This window comes from Macaca nemestrina, chromosome 14 (assembly GCF_043159975.1).
Source record: "Macaca nemestrina isolate mMacNem1 chromosome 14, mMacNem.hap1, whole genome shotgun sequence".
Taxonomy (NCBI): Eukaryota; Metazoa; Chordata; class Mammalia; order Primates; family Cercopithecidae; genus Macaca; species Macaca nemestrina.
In genome coordinates this window covers 117,032,330-117,049,186 of record NC_092138.1, presented here as the reverse complement: position 1 = coordinate 117,049,186, position 16,857 = coordinate 117,032,330, and the positions used below count along the sequence as shown (strand labels likewise).

The window sequence follows — 16,857 nt, the reverse complement described above, 5'->3', positions numbered from 1 at the left end:
TCCACGTGGTGAGTGCCCCGGGTGGGAAGAGCCTGCAGGTGGGGGAGCAACGAAGCGGCCAGAGAACTACAGCTCCCGGCATGCTCCGGGCGCGCCCCGTGGCGCATTCCTTTGCAGTAGCCACAGCGCGCCCCTGGCGGCGGGAGCGAGACGCCTGTCTGAGAACCACATCTCCCGGCATGCGTCAGGGGCGCCCGTGACGCACTTCCGGTGCGGCGGCGACAGCGCGCCCCCGGCGGCTGCAGCGGCGGGAGCGAGGCGACCGCTGAGGCCGCAGCGAGTGACGGCGGCTAGGCAGACGGGAGCCGGGGCGGGGCGGCGGCGTCCCAGCGAAGGAGCGCGCGGGCGGCCTGGCCCCGCCCCCGCCCCGCCCGTCTGCCCGGTGACCTTCAGGGGCCCGGGCGGCGGGCGCAGGCCCCTGCGGCGGCGGCGGCGGGATGTTTGTGCAGGAGGAGAAGATCTTCGCGGGCAAGGTGCTGCGGCTGCACATCTGCGCGTCCGACGGCGCCGAATGGCTGGAGGAGGCCACCGAGGACACCTCGGTGGAGAAGCTCAAGGAGCGCTGCCTCAAGCACGTAAGGCCGGGCCCCCTCCCCCGCCCCCAACACCCGCCCCGGACGCCTCCGACTGCGGACCCTGCCTCAGTCCCCGAACCGCTCCGGCCTGGGGTCCGCCGCCCAGTCCGCAGCTCCCAGGCCCTTTTCTCCGGGGGTGGAGGCAGCGCCTCCTGCCCGGTTGTCCGACTCTCCCCCTTTGGGATCCCACACCTCTGGACGCTCGTCTCGGGCCTGGCCAGCGGACACCGGTCGCTAAGCGCTCGCCCGGTGCCAGCCGCCTGGCCGAGCCCTCTACATACACTCCAGCCTCTCAGTTAACTCTGCAGCTACGCAGGGAGTTAAGGGCAGATCGGGAAACTGAGGCCTGGAGAGTGGAGTCGCCGACGGAGCAGGGCCTGACGACTTTCCAGCAGTTGTACCTTTTTGCTGTTGGGGTGAGGTTTTTTCCAGCAGCCTCTCTGAGAGCTGAGAATTAACGTAGGCTCCTTCATTAAGAGGCCCCTTCTCCTTCCTCTTCCCCTTTCCCGCAGAGCCGGCTGCTTGGAGCTCTTTTCCTGGCTGGCGCAGCCGGGCTGGCCACTGTGCCTCTTAGCTGGAGTGCCTGAAATAGTGTCGCTGCGGGACAAGGCCCTGCGCCCCTGCTTTTCTGCAGAGGTAAAATTGGTCAAGAGGGAAGGCCCAGGAGTAGGGTCTCCTGGCTGAGACACTTGTTAAAGTTTATTCACCCGAAATACTCCTGTGTATTTAGTTCCTTAGGTTGCTGATTTTTGGCACTAGTTCTCGAGTCTCTAATGGACTCAGTAAGGTCAGCTAAGCAGCCTATCTGTGTGTCAGACCGACCTCCTGTCTATACTTGACATGATCTGAGGGCTTGGCAGAATTTAGGTTGAAGGAGGCCGCAGCTTTCTAGCGGCGACTCCATGTGATAAGTTACGTATCTGTGTTGACAGGTTGAGTGCGTTAGACTTGAGCTAAGTGTGGTCTCTAAGGATAAACTTCAGTTCTTACCATAGCAGCTGCTTGCATAGAGTACTTTCGAGTTGCTTTTGTGAGCATGGTTCTGTGAAGTTCTGGAACTGTCAGAGGCAGGCTGGGCAAGTCCCGTCTGCAACGCACTGGCTGTGAACAACTGGGAGGTGCTGTCCTCAGGGTTCACACCAAGGAGGGGGCTGAGCCCCCTGCGTTCAAGGGTCCGTATGTTTTGGTTGCTTTCTTGCTTTTCTTCTGGCCCAGTCTGCATGATTTTGCCGTCTGGACAACCATCGGGGCAGCACTAAGCTCCAGCGCCGGTAACTCTGTGGGCATCCAGGCTGTTTGAGCCAGGCGTTGTTGCTTGCCTAGTTGCTTGTGTTTTAAAAAACTTCTCCGGGCTGGCAGGGTGACTCACACCTGTAATCCCAGCACTTTGGGAGGCCGAGGCGGGCGGATCATGAGGTCAGGAAATCGAGACCATCTTGGCCAACATGGTGAAACCCCGTCTCTACTAAAATACAAAAAAATTAGCCGGGCGTGGTGGCGCGTGCCTGTAATCCCAGCTGCTCGGGAGGCTGAGGCAGGGGAATCACTTGAACCCGAGAAGTGGAGGTTGCAGTGAGATGAGATCACGCCCCTGCACTCCAGCCTGGCAACAGAGCAAGACTCTGTCTCCAAAAAAAAAAAACTACAACAGACAAAAAAATCCCACAAACTTCTCTGAGGTGCTGTATCCTCCCTGCGCCAGTGCAGAAGCTCCTCGGCGGCTGGGTTTATATCCGCAAGTTCAGGGCCAGGCTCAGAGTGGCACCAAAACAAACTTGTGGGTTAATGGAATAGACCAAAATATCCCGTGGACCCCACACTGCTTCGACATGGGATGTCACCTGCATTGGTGCAGCATTTAGTTTAACTCCCTCAGGGCACGATGCACACACCACCATGACATTCTTTTTTTTTTTTTTTTTTTTGAGATGGAGTCTCGCTCTGTCGCCCAGGCTGGAGTGCAGTGGCGCGATCTCGGCTCACTGCAAGCTCTGCCTCTGGGGTTCCCGCCATTCTCCTGCCTCAGCCTCCCGAGTAGCTGGGACTACAGGCGCCCGCCACCTCGCCCGGCTAATTTTTTGTATTTTTTTAGTAGAGACGGGGTTTCACCGTGTTAGTCAGGATGGGCTCCATCTCCTGACCTCGTGATCCGCCCGTCTCGGCCTCCCAAAGTGCTGGGATTACAGGCTTGAGCCACCGCGCCCTGCCTTGACATTCTTTTATGAAAGGAAATAGGAAATGAGAGCTGTTTGATCCGCAGATACTCACTCATGAATTTCAGGAGCACTGGGGGTCAGTTAGGCAGCCAGTTCCGATGTGATGCTGACTATTATATTCCTGATATTTATTACTCCATCTGATGTTGAGCTGTATCATTTGGGATTTTTTGTCGTTATCCTACTTTAAACTAAGATTGTATTTCACTCTGCAGTCTCCGCAGGTGTGGAGGATCTGACTGGCAGGGGATATCCACACCACAAGAGCCGACATAAATTTCAGGACTTCAGAGCTGAGAGTCAGAAAGGCTCCCCACCACCGCATCCCATCGTGGTTCTGCAGGCAGGGCTAGAATGCATTAGTCAGAAAAGAGAACCCTCAAGTTGTGTATTTGAACGTCTCTCTGGAAGCCGGTCCCTGGATGTTATCCTGCCGTCAGCAGTGAGGTCTGGTGTGTTTTAGCTTTGTTGCTCCTCGCCAGGTCCCTAGTGCGTGCTGACACGGGCATGATTTTATCCTTCCTCTTTCCCCTCTACCTGGAGGGGCATGATGTCGGCTTCTCCCCGCTGTGCTCCTGGTTGTGCATTGCTGAATCGAGGGGCTTTATGATTACAACTCTTGCTGTTGTCTTTCCCTTTTCTGTTTTGTGCAAATTGGGATCACCGTGGTGGTCTCTAGCTTCCATGGCCCTGGAATGGAGAAGCGGGCAGGGGAACCCGTCTTGTACAACAGGTGGTTAATGAGTTTAGGAAAATCGTACCTGTGATGCGGTAGAGTTTTTGGTGCGTGTCGTAAACATTCACGAAATTCCAGCCTGGCCAGCATGGCGATACCCCTTCTCTACTGAAAATGTAAAAAACAGCCTGGCATAGTGGCGGACTCCTGTAATCCCACCTACTCAGGAGGCTGAGGCACAAGAATCTCTTGAACCTGGGAACTGGAGGTTGCAATGAGTGCAGATTGTGCCACTGCACTCCAGCCTGGGTGACAGAACGAGACCTTGTCTTTAAAAAAAAAAAGGAGTTCATGAAATTGCCAAAATAGAACACAGTACCTACTAGTATAGCTGTTAAATTTTCCATTTCCTAGATCGCATGAAGGTGGGTCCTCCGATGACGGATTGCGTCAGGAACAAGCAGAAACCTAGTGCTCTTCTGGGGAGGAGCAGGATGTAGAGGGGTGGGGGTGTGAGGGCCTCCTCCAGCGGCCTTGGCTGGGGCTTTTTTGCTGCCATACCCCAGCTTCTGCTGAGGACAAAGAAGCAGAGTGACGTGGTCGTCCTAGTGCTTCCACGTTGTTTCTGGTGTGCTGGTGACACGTGGACTACAGGTTTTTTGGGAATCGGTAGGAGAATTATTTTGGAAAATTGCATTTCGTAGTCTGTATATTCTGAACTTGACAAATGAACTGGCCTGCAAACTTTAGGATCGTGAAGAAGCACCCCCAGTATTTCAGGGAGCAGAGCCATTGTCAAATCCAGAGGCACTTGAGGGGCTCTCTGCCCTGTCGTAAATGGCAGGAGTGTGTCTTCCCAGTAGCCGCGTCCCCCCTCACATCCCCTCAGCCTGGCCAGTCTTGTGTGTGAAGGAGTGACAGCCCCTTTTTCAAAACTTTTTTTTTACTTTTTCAAAAAAGAGTAACAGAAAATTCCAGTTACTCTTCAAATGCCAGTGTTGAGAGGTGAAGTGTGTGCTTAGATTTTCTTTCCCAGCAAGCAGTTGTGTGTGCTGGGTGTTTCAGAGCCTCTGTGGCAGCAAAGGGAGGTAGAAAGTGAGCTGCCAGCGGGGCCTCTGCCCGGCCACCTGAGACGTCCGAGGACGGCCTGTCCTGGGGTGGTGCCCCGGCCCCGCTCCAGGCTGGGCCATGCTCCTGACCCACGGGCTGAGCCCGCTACCAGGTTTAGAAAGTGCCCCTTGAGGGTTTCATCCTTTTCTGATCTTCAGGTAATTCTACCATCTAACCTCAGGGGATCTGTAAGAGCAAGAAAATAGTCAGCCTTCTTGCCGCCCAAGCTCTGAGTTCTGAAGGGTTTTCAGGCCAGGCTGTGGAAACGGTGGGTATTTAGGTGGGCGCTGTTTGGTGTGCTGGGGTGTGGTGTGATGTGTCGGGCCGTATGGTGCTGAGACAGATAGATAATAGGGTGGAGTCGTGGATCTCTGGACCGACTTGGGCACGAACACACAGGCACATGTCCCGACCTTGGTCTTCATCATGTGGCACCATCGGTGTTTGCCGTTCTTCACAAAATGGTGAGCCGACACGCAGAGCCCCCGTGTCCAAAGGAAAGCAGAGATCCCGCAAGCCAGTGCCATGTGCATGAGTCAGGGACAGCTGTGTGCTGTTTTGCAGAGAGGATGCTGGCTGAATTGAGGAGCAGGATCCACCCCTGCCAGCAGTTGGCTGTGAGGTCTTCGTAATGGCAGGGTTGGAAGGGATCATAGCCGTCTGCTCCAACGTCCTCCTGGAGTTTGCAGTCGGTAGCTGTCAAGATGGCTTCCCAGGTCCCCCGTGAGCACTGGTCAGAGGTGGCTGTGGTGTGTGTGAGGGGGATCTCCTCACTGCTGCCCACGTGTTGCCTCCTGTTCCCTGTGCGGGTGTTGCAGGGTTTCCAGGGTCCTGGTGACTGTGTGCCCATCGGTCCCCCTTCGAGCCGCCCAGGGGTGCAGCATGGCTGCTGCTTCGTGAGCTGGGCCAAGCCAAGAGCAGTCATGCTAAGTGCCCCTCTTATCCCAATCTCAGGGTGCAGCATGGCTGTTGCTTAGTGAACTCGGCCAAGCCAAGAGCAATCATGCCAAATGCTCCTCCTATCCCAGTCTCGGGCTCTCTGTGAGCTGGTCTTCTTTCTGGGCAGTCTCTTGGGCCCCTTTCTTGCATCTGTGGAAGAAAGAAAAACGACTGCCCAAAACATAGGTAGGTCTTTAGACCATCAGAAAACAATGGATCTGCTATTTTCATTTAAAATTATTTTCCAGATCTTTCTAGACCAAAGAAGCAATTCTGGTGGCTGTGAATTGTCAGTAGGGTGTGTGGCATGTCAGAGCTGGGAGCTTGCTTCAGGAGTACTCCGTGGGCTCGGGATCAGCTCACTGGCCCAGGGGATCTGGCGCTGTGATGCTTCATTTGCCATCTACTATTAGTGGGAATTCTTGAATTTCATCCATGGTGTAATTTCTTAGCTCATAAGGAAACCCAGTAAATTCCAGGTGTGGCTTGGGATGCCAGGTCCTATGTTATTAGAATTACGATTTACTTATTTTCTGCCTTGAAATATCTATTTTTCCCCAGTGTGCTCATGGGAGCTTAGAAGATCCCAAAAGTATAACCCATCATAAATTAATCCACGCTGCCTCAGAGAGGGTGCTGAGTGATGCCAGGACCATCCTGGAAGAGAACATCCAGGACCAAGGTAAGGCTGCTGTGGGCGGGCGGGTTGGCATCAGGCATCGTGCGCTGCTGGGGGCGCTGGAGCTAGGAGGGGGTGGTCCACCCACAGGAGTCAGTGTTCTGAGCTGGACACGAGCACGAAAATGCGATCGACTAAGAGCATTCTGTTTTTCCTTTATTAAAAAGAGTTCCGTGATAGAATACCTGTGAAAAACAGCAGAAATTGAAATGGAACAAGCAGCAGACATTTGAGACACCACACGTGCATTTTGCTTTTAGTTCTGTTTGGAGCAAAGCGAGAGACTCCAGGGGCTCTGCAGCTTTCACCTTCGTTGTGGGGGTTGTTGTCAGCATCCCAGTGCAGTGTTAGACACACACGTCCATTTAATTGCTTATGGTTTTGTGTCTGGAGGCACTTGAAGAGCTAACATCGGTTTTGGTTATGTCATTCAAATAATGCCTTTACTGATGGAATTCCTTGAAGTAAGCTGCTTTGAAAATCCTGGAAGTTTTGCTAACAGATACCCACTGAGGTGACCATCAAGCTCCAAGCCAGTGGGGGGTGGTCACCGTCGTGGGCTGAGGATGAGCCACATCTCAGGTTTTGACCTCCGAGGGTTGAGAGTAAACTCTCCGGCCTCACAGACTTTTTCAAAACTAAGCTGGTTAAAATGAGGGCCCCGTGCAGGATTGTCACCAATTCGTTGCACAATTACTGGGGCCATGCTGTGCACGCCTCTGGGGCCACGGGTCACCTGGGGCTTTGTGCCAGGCCTGGGAGCTTGTACCTCAGCTAGGGCCACGCAGACGTCCTGAAAAAGTGAGGGAAGGCTGGCGTAGATCCTTGGTTTGGGGAGACCAAAGGAATCCCTGCTGTTTGGAGACATGGTGTCGCTCAGTCACCCAGGCTGGAGTACAGAGGCACAGTCAGACCCACTGCTGCCTTGACCTCCTGGGCTCAAGCAATCCTCTCACCTCAGTCTCCCAAGTAGCTGGGACTGTGGGCATGTGCCACCATGTGCAGCTATTTTTTGTATTTTCGTAGAGATGGGGTCTTGCCATGTTGTCCAGTCTGGTCTTGGACTCCTGGGCTCAAGTGATCCGCCTGCCTCGTCCTGTCAGAGTGCTGGGCTTGTAGGAGTGAGCCGCTGCACCCAGCTGAAGCCCTGCTCTTCTTCTTCTTCTTCTTCTTCTTCTTCTTCTTTTTTTTTTTTTTTTTTTTGAGACGGAGTCTCGCTCTGTCGCCCAGGCTGGAGTGCAGTGGCCGGATCTCAGCTCACTGCAAGCTCCGCCTCCCGGGTTCCCGCCATTCTCCTGCCTCAGCCTCCCGAGTAGCTGGGACTACAGGCACCCGCCACCTCGCCCGGCTAGTTTTTTGTATTTTTTAGTAGAGACGGGGTTTCACCATGTTAGCCAGGATGGTCTCGATCTCCTGACCTCGTGATCCGCCCGTCTCGGCCTCCCAAAGTGCTGGGATTACAGGCTTGAGCCACCGCGCCCGGCCTTTTTTTTTTTTTTTTTAAGACGAAGTCTTGCTTTGTCGCCCAGGCTGGAGTGTAGTGGTGCTCGGCTCACTGCAACCTCCGCCTCCCGGGTTCAAGTGATTCTCCTGCCTCAGCCTCCTGAGTAGCTGGGATTACAGGTGTGCGCCACCACGCCCGGCTAATTTTTGTAGTTTTAGTAGAGATGGGGTTTCACTGTGTTGGCCAGGCTGGTCTCGAACGCCTGACCTTGGGTGATTTGCCCACCTCAGCCTCCCAAAGTGCTAGGATTACAGATGGGAGCCACTGCGCCTGGCTGAACCCCTGCTGTTCTGTTCTCAGGGCATCTAGCACCCTTTATGCCGTTCTGTGGATATGAAACGATAACCAGTGTGATGGATATACATGTTGTTTTTTCTAGACGTCCTATTATTGATAAAAAAGCGTGCTCCATCACCACTTCCCAAGATGGCTGAGGTCTCAGCAGAAGAAAAGGTAAATTTCAAAGTTTGCAGTTGGGGACCTTGATTGGTAGAAGTTTACATTTAAGAATTATAGGCCAGGTGCGGTGGCTCACGCCTGTAATGCCAGCACTTTAGGGGGCCGAGGTGGGCAGATCACCAGGTCAGGAGATTGAGACCATCCTGGCTAACATGGTGAAACCCCGTCTCTACTAAAAAAGATACAAAAAAATGGCCAGGCGCTGTGGCTCACGCCTGTAATCCCAGCACTTTGGGAGGCCGAGGCGGGTGGATCACAAGGTCAGGAGATCGAGACCATCCTGGCTAACACCATGAAACCCTGTCTCTACTAAAAAAAAAAAAATACAAAAAATTAGCTGGGCATGGTGGTGGGCGCTTGTAGTCCCAGCTACTTGGGAGACTGAGGCAGGAGAACCGTGTGAACCTGGGAGGTGGAGCTTGCTGTAAGCTGAGATCGTGCCACTGCTCTCCAGCCTGGGCAACAGAGCGAGACTCTGTCTCAAAAAAAAAGAAAAAAATAATAATTATAGGCCGGGTACGGTGGCTCGTGCCTGTAATCCCAGAGATCGAGACCATCCTGGCCAATATGGCGAAACCCTGTTTCTACTAAAAATACAAAAAAATTAGCTGGGCGTGGTGACGCGCACCTGTAGTCCCAGCTACTCGGGAGGTAGAGGTTGCAGTGAGCCGAGATCGTGCCACTGCGCTCCAGCCTGGCAACAGAGTGAGACTCCATCTCAAAATTTAATAAATAAATAAATAATTTTTAAAAAGAATTATAAAGAAGTTCTCCATACTAGTTGTTCACCAACCCACATATTTGCCATTTACAGTAGATGTGGTTATAAGGGGTTCTCTCTCCTGGCAGAGCCTGTTTAATCCATGTCAGTTCTGGTCCCTGCTCACGGGACCAGCACAGAAAACCTGCCTCTGAGTTGTTTGAGACAGAGAGGAGAGTAGGGGCACATCCTGCGTGACAGTTCACTCCCATGCTGCTGTCCACCTTCACCTGCGTGTGCTCCCGTTCCCTCCTCTTCTCAAGCAGCCAAGTCGGTCCTGACAGAAAAACGGAGGGAAGTTGGTAACCAACCTCCACACGGAATAAGGGCTGCGCGTGCAGAGAGTGGCCGGCGAGGGAGCACTCGCGACAAGCTGCGCCTCACACCACACAGGCTCGGCATCCCCATCCAAAAATCCACATGCACCGCAGTCCGAAACTTTTTGAGTGCCAAAATGACACTTAATGGAAGTGCTCGTTGGTGCTTTTCGAGTTTATTATTTGGAATGCAGATATTCCCAAATCTGAAAAAACCCGAAATCCGAACCAGTTCTGGTCCCAGGCATTTCAGATGGGGGATCCTCAGCCTGCACTCTTCATACTAAGAGGGGTTCTGGCCCCAGGCATTTCAGATGGGGGACACTCAGCCTGCACTCTTCATACTAAGAGGGGTTCTGGCCCCAGGCATTTCAGATGGGGGACACTCAGCCTGCACTCTTCATACTAAGAGGGGTTCTGGCCCCAGGCGTTTCAGATGGGGGACACTCAGCCTGCACTCTTCATACTAAGAGGGGCTGAGTTCTGCCTGTCTTGTCTGTTTCTTGCAAAACAGAACTGGATGGCCTTGGTGTGTACATTCACACACACGTTACCGACTCGTGGTCTGCGCCGTCCACTCACGCGTGTCCCTTAGGAGAACCGTGCCGCGTGGTGTTTGCTGGCTGCCGCAGAAGCTCACACTTTGGAAAGCTCACTGAGCAGAGGAAGATGCGTTCTGCAAGTGGCACGTCCTACCCCACAGCAGGGCCCGAGCCCGGGCCGAGCGTGGAGCCTGCTGGCGAGAAGGGCAGCCACTTTCCCCTGCTGTCTTTGCATTACTCATCTCGAGGGTAGAGTTTCTTACTCGTGCTTTGAGAGGCTAAGGAGAGTGTTCACTGCAGAGAAGCAGCGGGCCCAACTCTTTTGGGCCAGGCCCATGCCTGGGAGTGCATAAGCTATTTTTGGGTTTCTCTGGGACCACGGGTCCCCAGGAAGAGCGCCCTGGGCTTGGGTCCCCTCCTTATCTTCAGCCACACCTAGCCACGCATGAGTAACACACAGGCTGCCGCCCCACCCATCTGCAGTGGACAGATCTGGGCCTGTCTCCGCCTGTCCCTGAGTCAGGCCTGTTTCTGGGAACTGCTGCAGGCAGCATTCACAGTTCTCAGATTACAGTTTGACCGTTGGTGTTCAGACTTACAGGCCCGTAACTAATATAAACAGTGGTGTCTGACCGGATAGCCACTGCCCCACAGACCCTTGGATGGGTAGCTTGGAGCTAACTTGAGGAGCTTACCTTTTCTCTTCAAATATTTGCAAACTGAAACATTATAAGATATCAATTCATATTTTTATGAATTAATTATTATTATTACTGTTATTTTTGAGACAGAGTTTCGCTCTTGTTACCTAAGCTAGAGTGCAGTGGCGCAAACTTGGCTCACTGCAACCTCTGTCCCCCAGGTTCAAATGATTCTCCTGCCTCAGCCTCCCGAGTAGCTGGAATTACAGCTGCGTGCCACCACGCCCGGCTAATTTTTTGTATTTTTACAAGAGACGGGGTTTCACCATGTTGGCCAGGCTGGTCTCGAACTCCTGACCTCAGGTAATCCACCTGCCTCAGCCTCCCAAAGTGCTAGGATTACAGGCATGAGTCATCGCGCCTGGCCTAAATTAATTTTTAGTTTAGTTTTTGGTTTTGTTTCAGAGACAGGATCTCACTCTGTTGCCCAGGCCACAGTGCAGTGGTACAATCATAACTCATTGCAACCTTGACCTTCTGGGCTTAAGGAGTCCTCCTGCCTCAGCCTCCCGAGTAGCTGGGACCACAGGTGTGTGCCACCATACCCAGCTAATTTTTGTATTTATGAATTAATTTGTAAGTCAAAGTGACGTATGTTTTTAAAGGGTCAAATAATACTACAAATCTTTTAATAAGAATTAGTGGTCTTGGCTGGGTGCAGTGGCCCACGCCTGTAGTCGCAGCACTTTGGGAGGCTGAGGTGGGAGGATCACTTGAGCCCAGGAATTTGAGACCAGCCTGGGCAGCATGATGAAACCCTGTCTCTACAAAAAACATAAAAAATTAGCTGGGCGTGTTGGCACAAGCCAGGCAGTGCACATCAGGCTGGAGTGTGTGGTATGATCTCACCTGACTGCAACCTCTGCCTCCTGGGCTTAAGTGATCCTTCTCCATCAGCCCCAGGAGTAAAGCAACTAGGACTATAGGGGTGTGCCACCACACTTTACTAATTTTTATATCTTTTTTTAGACATGGGGCCTCGCCGTGTTGCCCAGGCTGGTCTTGAACTCCTGGGCTCAGGTGGTCTCTTCCACCTTGGCCTCCCAAAGTGTTGGGATTACAGGCGTAAGCCACCACGCCTGGCCCAACCACTCATAACTCTTTTTAACAATTCTCTTCCTGATTTCTAAATAATAAGAGTATATTATTATTCCTTGAATGACCAACTTTAGTCTCTATTGACTTCTTAATGAAGAAACTGTAGTACCTCCCTCTCTCCTCCCTTGAGGGTTAGATTATAATGCTGGTTGAAGATCTCAGGGCTTTCATTACTATTATAATTGAAGTGTAGTTTTCAACTGTGAGCAAAATAGATTAAGATTATCCATCCTTCTCACACAACTTTGTTTTTCCTGGAATTAATACTTGCCTCTTCCTTTCGTTTGCTTGTTGAGTTTCTTGTAGGCTTATCGCTCATTTTTTCATGCTCTTCCACAGAGCTGATAAAGCTTCTGGAAACATGGGCACAGATGTCAGGTCGCCGGGGCCTTCCCTTTCTCCTGGGGCTGTCCCTCCAGATCCCTCTGGCCTGCGCATCTGTCTGAGTCGCTGCCTTCCAGGCCTGCTGCACAGCCTGGCTTTCCTGCCTCTCTCCTGTGGTAGAGTTTGCTAAGTCTGTGCAAGTTTTCCGTTGCCACGCAACAAATCGCCACGCACGTAGGCGCTTAAAACAGCACTCGGCTTGTAGCTTGCAGTTCTGTAGGGCAGAAGTCTGGCTGGGTGAGTTCAGCTGGTTTCTGTGCTCAGGGTCTCGAGCTGAAATCAGAGTGCCGAAGGGCTGTGTTCAGGGTGCTGAAGGGCTGCCTTCCTTTCCGAGGCTGGGAAAGATTCTGCTTCTGAGGTCTTCCGGCGGTTGGCAGAGTCCAGTTCCGACCCATTTTCTTGCTGGTTGCCGGCTGGAGGCTGCTCTCAGGGCCTGGGCGTGGCCCGCATTCCTACCCACACAGCCTCCTCCTCCTTCAGAGCCAGGAACGGGATTTCTGAAGTGTTGAATCTCTCTTTCCAGAAAGAGACCCATCCCTTTTAAGGACCTGTCTGATTAGGTGAGGCCCACCAAGGATCATGCTCTTTCTCCAGAGTCGGCTGTGCCGCGTGATGTAACCTGACCCAGAGTGGACTGTGTCCTCCTGCTCATGCTCTGCAGCCACGCACGGGCAACTGCCAGGCACGGGGAGCGTGCCGCCGTCCTCGAGTTCTGCCTGCCGCAGGACCAGGTGTCTTGTTCTTCTCGACCTGTCCCTTGGTCTGGTGGAGCCTGACTTCCTCTAGTGCCCGGGAGGAGAAACCATCTTGAGGCCTTGCATTCCAGCACAGGAGCTGTGGAGGGGGCACCGCCGTGTGCAGCACACAAGGCAGCTCTGAGCCGCTCCTCCCAGCACCAGCTGAGGCCTCTCCTTCCTCTGCTCCTTCTAGAACCTTCTGCCATCTGGTGTGCTGTAGCGTTCTGGGATGTTCCACGGTGTCTCTGCTGCAGGTCTTTCTCTCTTCGCTCTTCCTGGCGCATTGACTCTGGAAATTCAGATGTTTGAGTTCTGGGAGATTTAGTACTGGAAAATGTCCTGAATTGGTTTTTTGATCTCCTTGTTTTCTTTTCTCTTTCTGTAACACTTATGAGTTGGCCGGCAGGCCTGTTTTCTGAGGGATTCCTTCCTTTATCTTCTAAGCATTCTGTAGCGTTTTTGATCTGGCTGTAACGTATTTAAATTCCTAAGCCGGTTCTCCTCCTCGGATGTCTTCTAGTGTTCTCGTGTGTTCCTCTGCGGGCCGTGTGTCCTGGCTCATAACCACTGTCGTCTTCCCTGCTGGCTCCTCACTTTGTGCTGCTTTCTGTTGTTCCTTTTCTTTTTTTTTTCAGTCGGAGTCTCACTGTCACTCACCCAGGCTTGAGTGCAGTGGTGTGATCTCAGCTCACCTCCCAGGTTCAAGCGATTCTCCTGCCTCAGCCTCTCGGGTAGCTGGGATTACAGGCGTGCACCAGCACACCCGGCTTATTTTTGTATTTTTATTAGACATGGGGTTTCACCATGTTGGCCATGCTGGTCTCGAACTCCTGACCTCAAGTAATCTACCCACCTCGGCCTCCCAAAGGGCTGGGATTATAGGCATGCACCGCTGCGCCCAGCCTGTTCCTGTTTTTATTTGGGTTTTTGTCTTTTGTTCTGGAAGCTTTCCTCAAACGTCTGGCCGGCTGTCTGTGGCTGAATGCCACCTTCCAGAGGCTCTGGATCTTGTTAGCAGTGCTTTGGGACTGGGTGGCTGGCTGGGGCACTGCCCTTTGGGTGCAGACCCTGCCATTTTGCCCCCTCCCACCTCATGGCTGTGTCTGCCCCACTCCCCTGCTGCTGGGTCTCCCTGTCGAGGGTGCTGGGGGTGCCGCTTTCCCTCTCATGAGCCGAGGGCTTCTGGCCCGGGGTCTCAAGCCCAGCTCTCTGGGAGTTGCCGGCAGGACTGGATGGCAGGGGAGCGCAGGGCAGGGTGGGGGAGGATGGAGTCCTAGCTCCTGAGGCTCGCTCCCCGTCCCCTGCCACCGATGCAGTTCTCGGAGGCTGGAATGGTCTTGCTCCCCGTCCCCTGCCACCGATGCAGTTCTCGGAGGCTGGAATGGTCTTGCATCCATGCTCTGCTCTTGGCCTGAGCCTTCGTAGCTCCGCTGATCCCTCCATCCTCATCCTCTGCCGTCTTCTGAGAATGTGCTGTCACTCTTCCGGTTCTGTTCCTCTCCCATCACTTTTGTTCTCGTGAGTTTCTGCTGCCGTAACTGCCCGTCAGGAGCTTCCAGAAGGAGCAGAGATGAGTTGGTGATTTTGGCCTCAGGGCTCAGCTGCAGCCTGGGTGGTTCTTCTGGAGTCGCCTCCCTTGCCCCAGCCCTGCCACAGCCCCCGTGTGGTTGTCGTTCTGTGACCCTTGCTCCTGCTCTGCCCCTCACCTACCGCTTCACTCTCATTTACGGCAGAGCAGGCGCTGAGGACACGTCTGCTGTCCCTGGGCCTTGCCCAGAACTCTCCAGGCTCCCCCAGCTCATCAAGGAGTTTACACCTCTGGCTCCTAAAGGAGACGGAGTCTTTCCTGGGCAGAGCTCTGCTGGTTCAGTTTTCATCATCTTGCTTTTTGGTGCTGTTACGTTCATGTCTGACTTTCTGATTACTTTTCTGTGTAGAAAAAACAAGACCAGAAAGCTCCAGATAAAGAGGCCATACTCCGGGCCACCGCCAACCTGCCCTCCTACAACATGGACCGGGCCGCGGTCCAGACCAACATGAGAGATGTAAGTGTCGGCCCAGAGCGGCGGCGGGCGCGTGGGGTCCCCATTTGGGGGATTGCCGTGGGGGGTTCCCGCAGGGCGGGGCAGCAAGAGGAGATTCTCTAGGAGTATTTGGGGAAGTCAGTGAGGGGGTCTATAGGACTGCACTGTTTTGCATTTTTCTGTAAATCAAAAATTATTTCCAAGTAAGAGTTGGAAAGCCATCTGAAGGCAGGGCTGGAAAGATAGATACCCCTGGGAAAACGTCAGTCCGGCCCTGAGTTTGGCAGAAATGTTTAGATAGAATTCTGCACCCAAAGCGGGCGGATCACCTGAGGTCAGAAGTTCGAGACCAGCCTGGCCAACATGGTGAAACCCCGTCTCTGCTAAAAATACCAAAAATTAGCCAGGCGTGGTGGTGGGCACCTGTAATCCCAGCTATTCAGGAGGCTGAGACAGGAGAATCGCTTGAACCCGGGAGGCAGAGGTTGCAGTGAGCTGAGATCGCATCACTGTACTCCAACCTGGGTAGCAAGAGCGAAACTCTGTCTCAAGAAAAAAAAAAAAATCTGAACCCGTGAGTTATTTTGGATCAGAACGTTGTCAGTTAAAAAAGAAAAGTGTTTGCAGTGCTCACGTGGACGCCCCAGCAGTGGGGCACGTGCTGTGCTGGGGTGGGAGGACGGCTGGCTTCCAACGTCATCCGATGCCAGTCCGACCTAAGGGCACTGCTGCCATAACCCCTGTTTCATTTTAGGAATGAACCTCTTGGGGTCTCTTCCAGAGAGTTCTGTGCCGACCAGGGCATGGTGACTTTTCCCCAGCAGCCAGCCTGTGTGTCTCCCATCCTGTGTGTGTCCAGCTCAGAGGTGTTTCTCTAGTGTGGGATCCACACCAGGGCTCACACTTGTGTGAGAGAAGGGACAGTTGACACCTGACCTCTAGCTGTTCTGGAGGGCGTCTCCGTTCCGTCCCACCGCTTGTCCTGCCTGGGGAGGACAGTGATGGCCACCGCTGTGTGGCAGGCATGCCTCCACCGGGGGCCGGCAGACTCAGGGGCGTGGAGCCTCAGATGATTCTGTTTTCTTCAGTGAAGCCAGAGAGGGTCTTCAGTTGGCTGGACCGACGGTTTCCTCACTGGGCACGGGCTGAGTATCAGGCCAGCACTGAGTGACTGTCACCGGGCGTTCCTGTCCCTTTCCACTGGCTTCAGTCCCACCTTCAGGGAGGCCCCTGGCCCTGCCGATCCCCTGCCTTGCCCTCAGTTGATCCTGCTGTCTTGCAGGAAAGCAGTGTCATCTCGACTCTGAGGATCGGAGTTCCAGGATGTGAGCAAGCCATAGGTCCAAGTAGGTTTGCGGGACATTTAGAGAATTGATCTCCTTTTTTTTCACTGCAGTTCCAGACAGAACTCCGGAAGATCTTGGTGTCTCTCATCGAGGTGGCGCAGAAGCTGTTAGCACTGAACCCAGATGCGGTGGAACTGTTTAAGAAGGCGAATGGTATGAGTCAGCCCTGATGCTGCATTCCAGGCGTGGTTCGCTGCCTGCCTGGGGGAGCGTCTGCAGCTCACGCACCACCAGAACCTCTGTGCTGAGGGCCTGGGGCCTGCCTCACCGGCAGCTCCTGTTGATACGCCTGAGGGCGGGCAGGCAGAGCTCAGACAGATCATTCCTGAAAATGTTTGTGCTCAGATAAGGCCCCTGGGCCTGAGGCTGGAGCCTTCATGGCCCTGTCGTCTCCCCCCGCAGCGATGCTGGACGAGGACGAGGATGAGCGCGTGGACGAGGCCGCCCTGCGGCAGCTCACGGAGATGGGCTTTCCGGAGAACAGAGCCACCAAGGCCCTTCAGCTGAACCAGTGCGTGGGGGCCACCTCCTTCCCTTGCCGGAGACACGTGGGGCCTGGTCTTGTGGGGCTCCCACCGTGGGTGACGTCCTCCTACCCTAAACTCTTTGTTTGACTGAATCTTTTCTAACGTGTGGGGTTTTCAAGAGGTACCTTAAATATGGGCCTGCAAAGCGTTTTGGGGGTGAATGTGGCAGAGCAGTCGTTGTATAAATTCTCTTTGGGCCGTTGTATGAGAACTCAAGGTGAAGCCCGTTCGTAGCAGGAACACGGCCTCTAACATCTTCTCAG

The 16,857-nt window shown here is 53.7% G+C and overlaps 1 protein-coding gene across 1 annotated transcript in view; it reads left to right on the top strand.

Moving 5' to 3' along the window:
* Positions 1–223: 223 nt before the first annotated feature.
* LOC105471914 (UBA domain containing 1) overlaps positions 224–16,857 on the top strand; it is a 29,739-nt gene continuing 13,105 nt past the window's right edge. The window contains exons 1-6 of the mRNA XM_071078603.1: positions 224–575; positions 6,078–6,198; positions 8,079–8,152; positions 14,635–14,742; positions 16,118–16,220; positions 16,470–16,578. Of these exons, the coding sequence (XP_070934704.1) occupies positions 438–575; positions 6,078–6,198; positions 8,079–8,152; positions 14,635–14,742; positions 16,118–16,220; positions 16,470–16,578 (653 nt within the window). The 5' untranslated portion in view covers positions 224–437. The remainder of the gene's footprint in view (positions 576–6,077; positions 6,199–8,078; positions 8,153–14,634; positions 14,743–16,117; positions 16,221–16,469; positions 16,579–16,857) is intronic.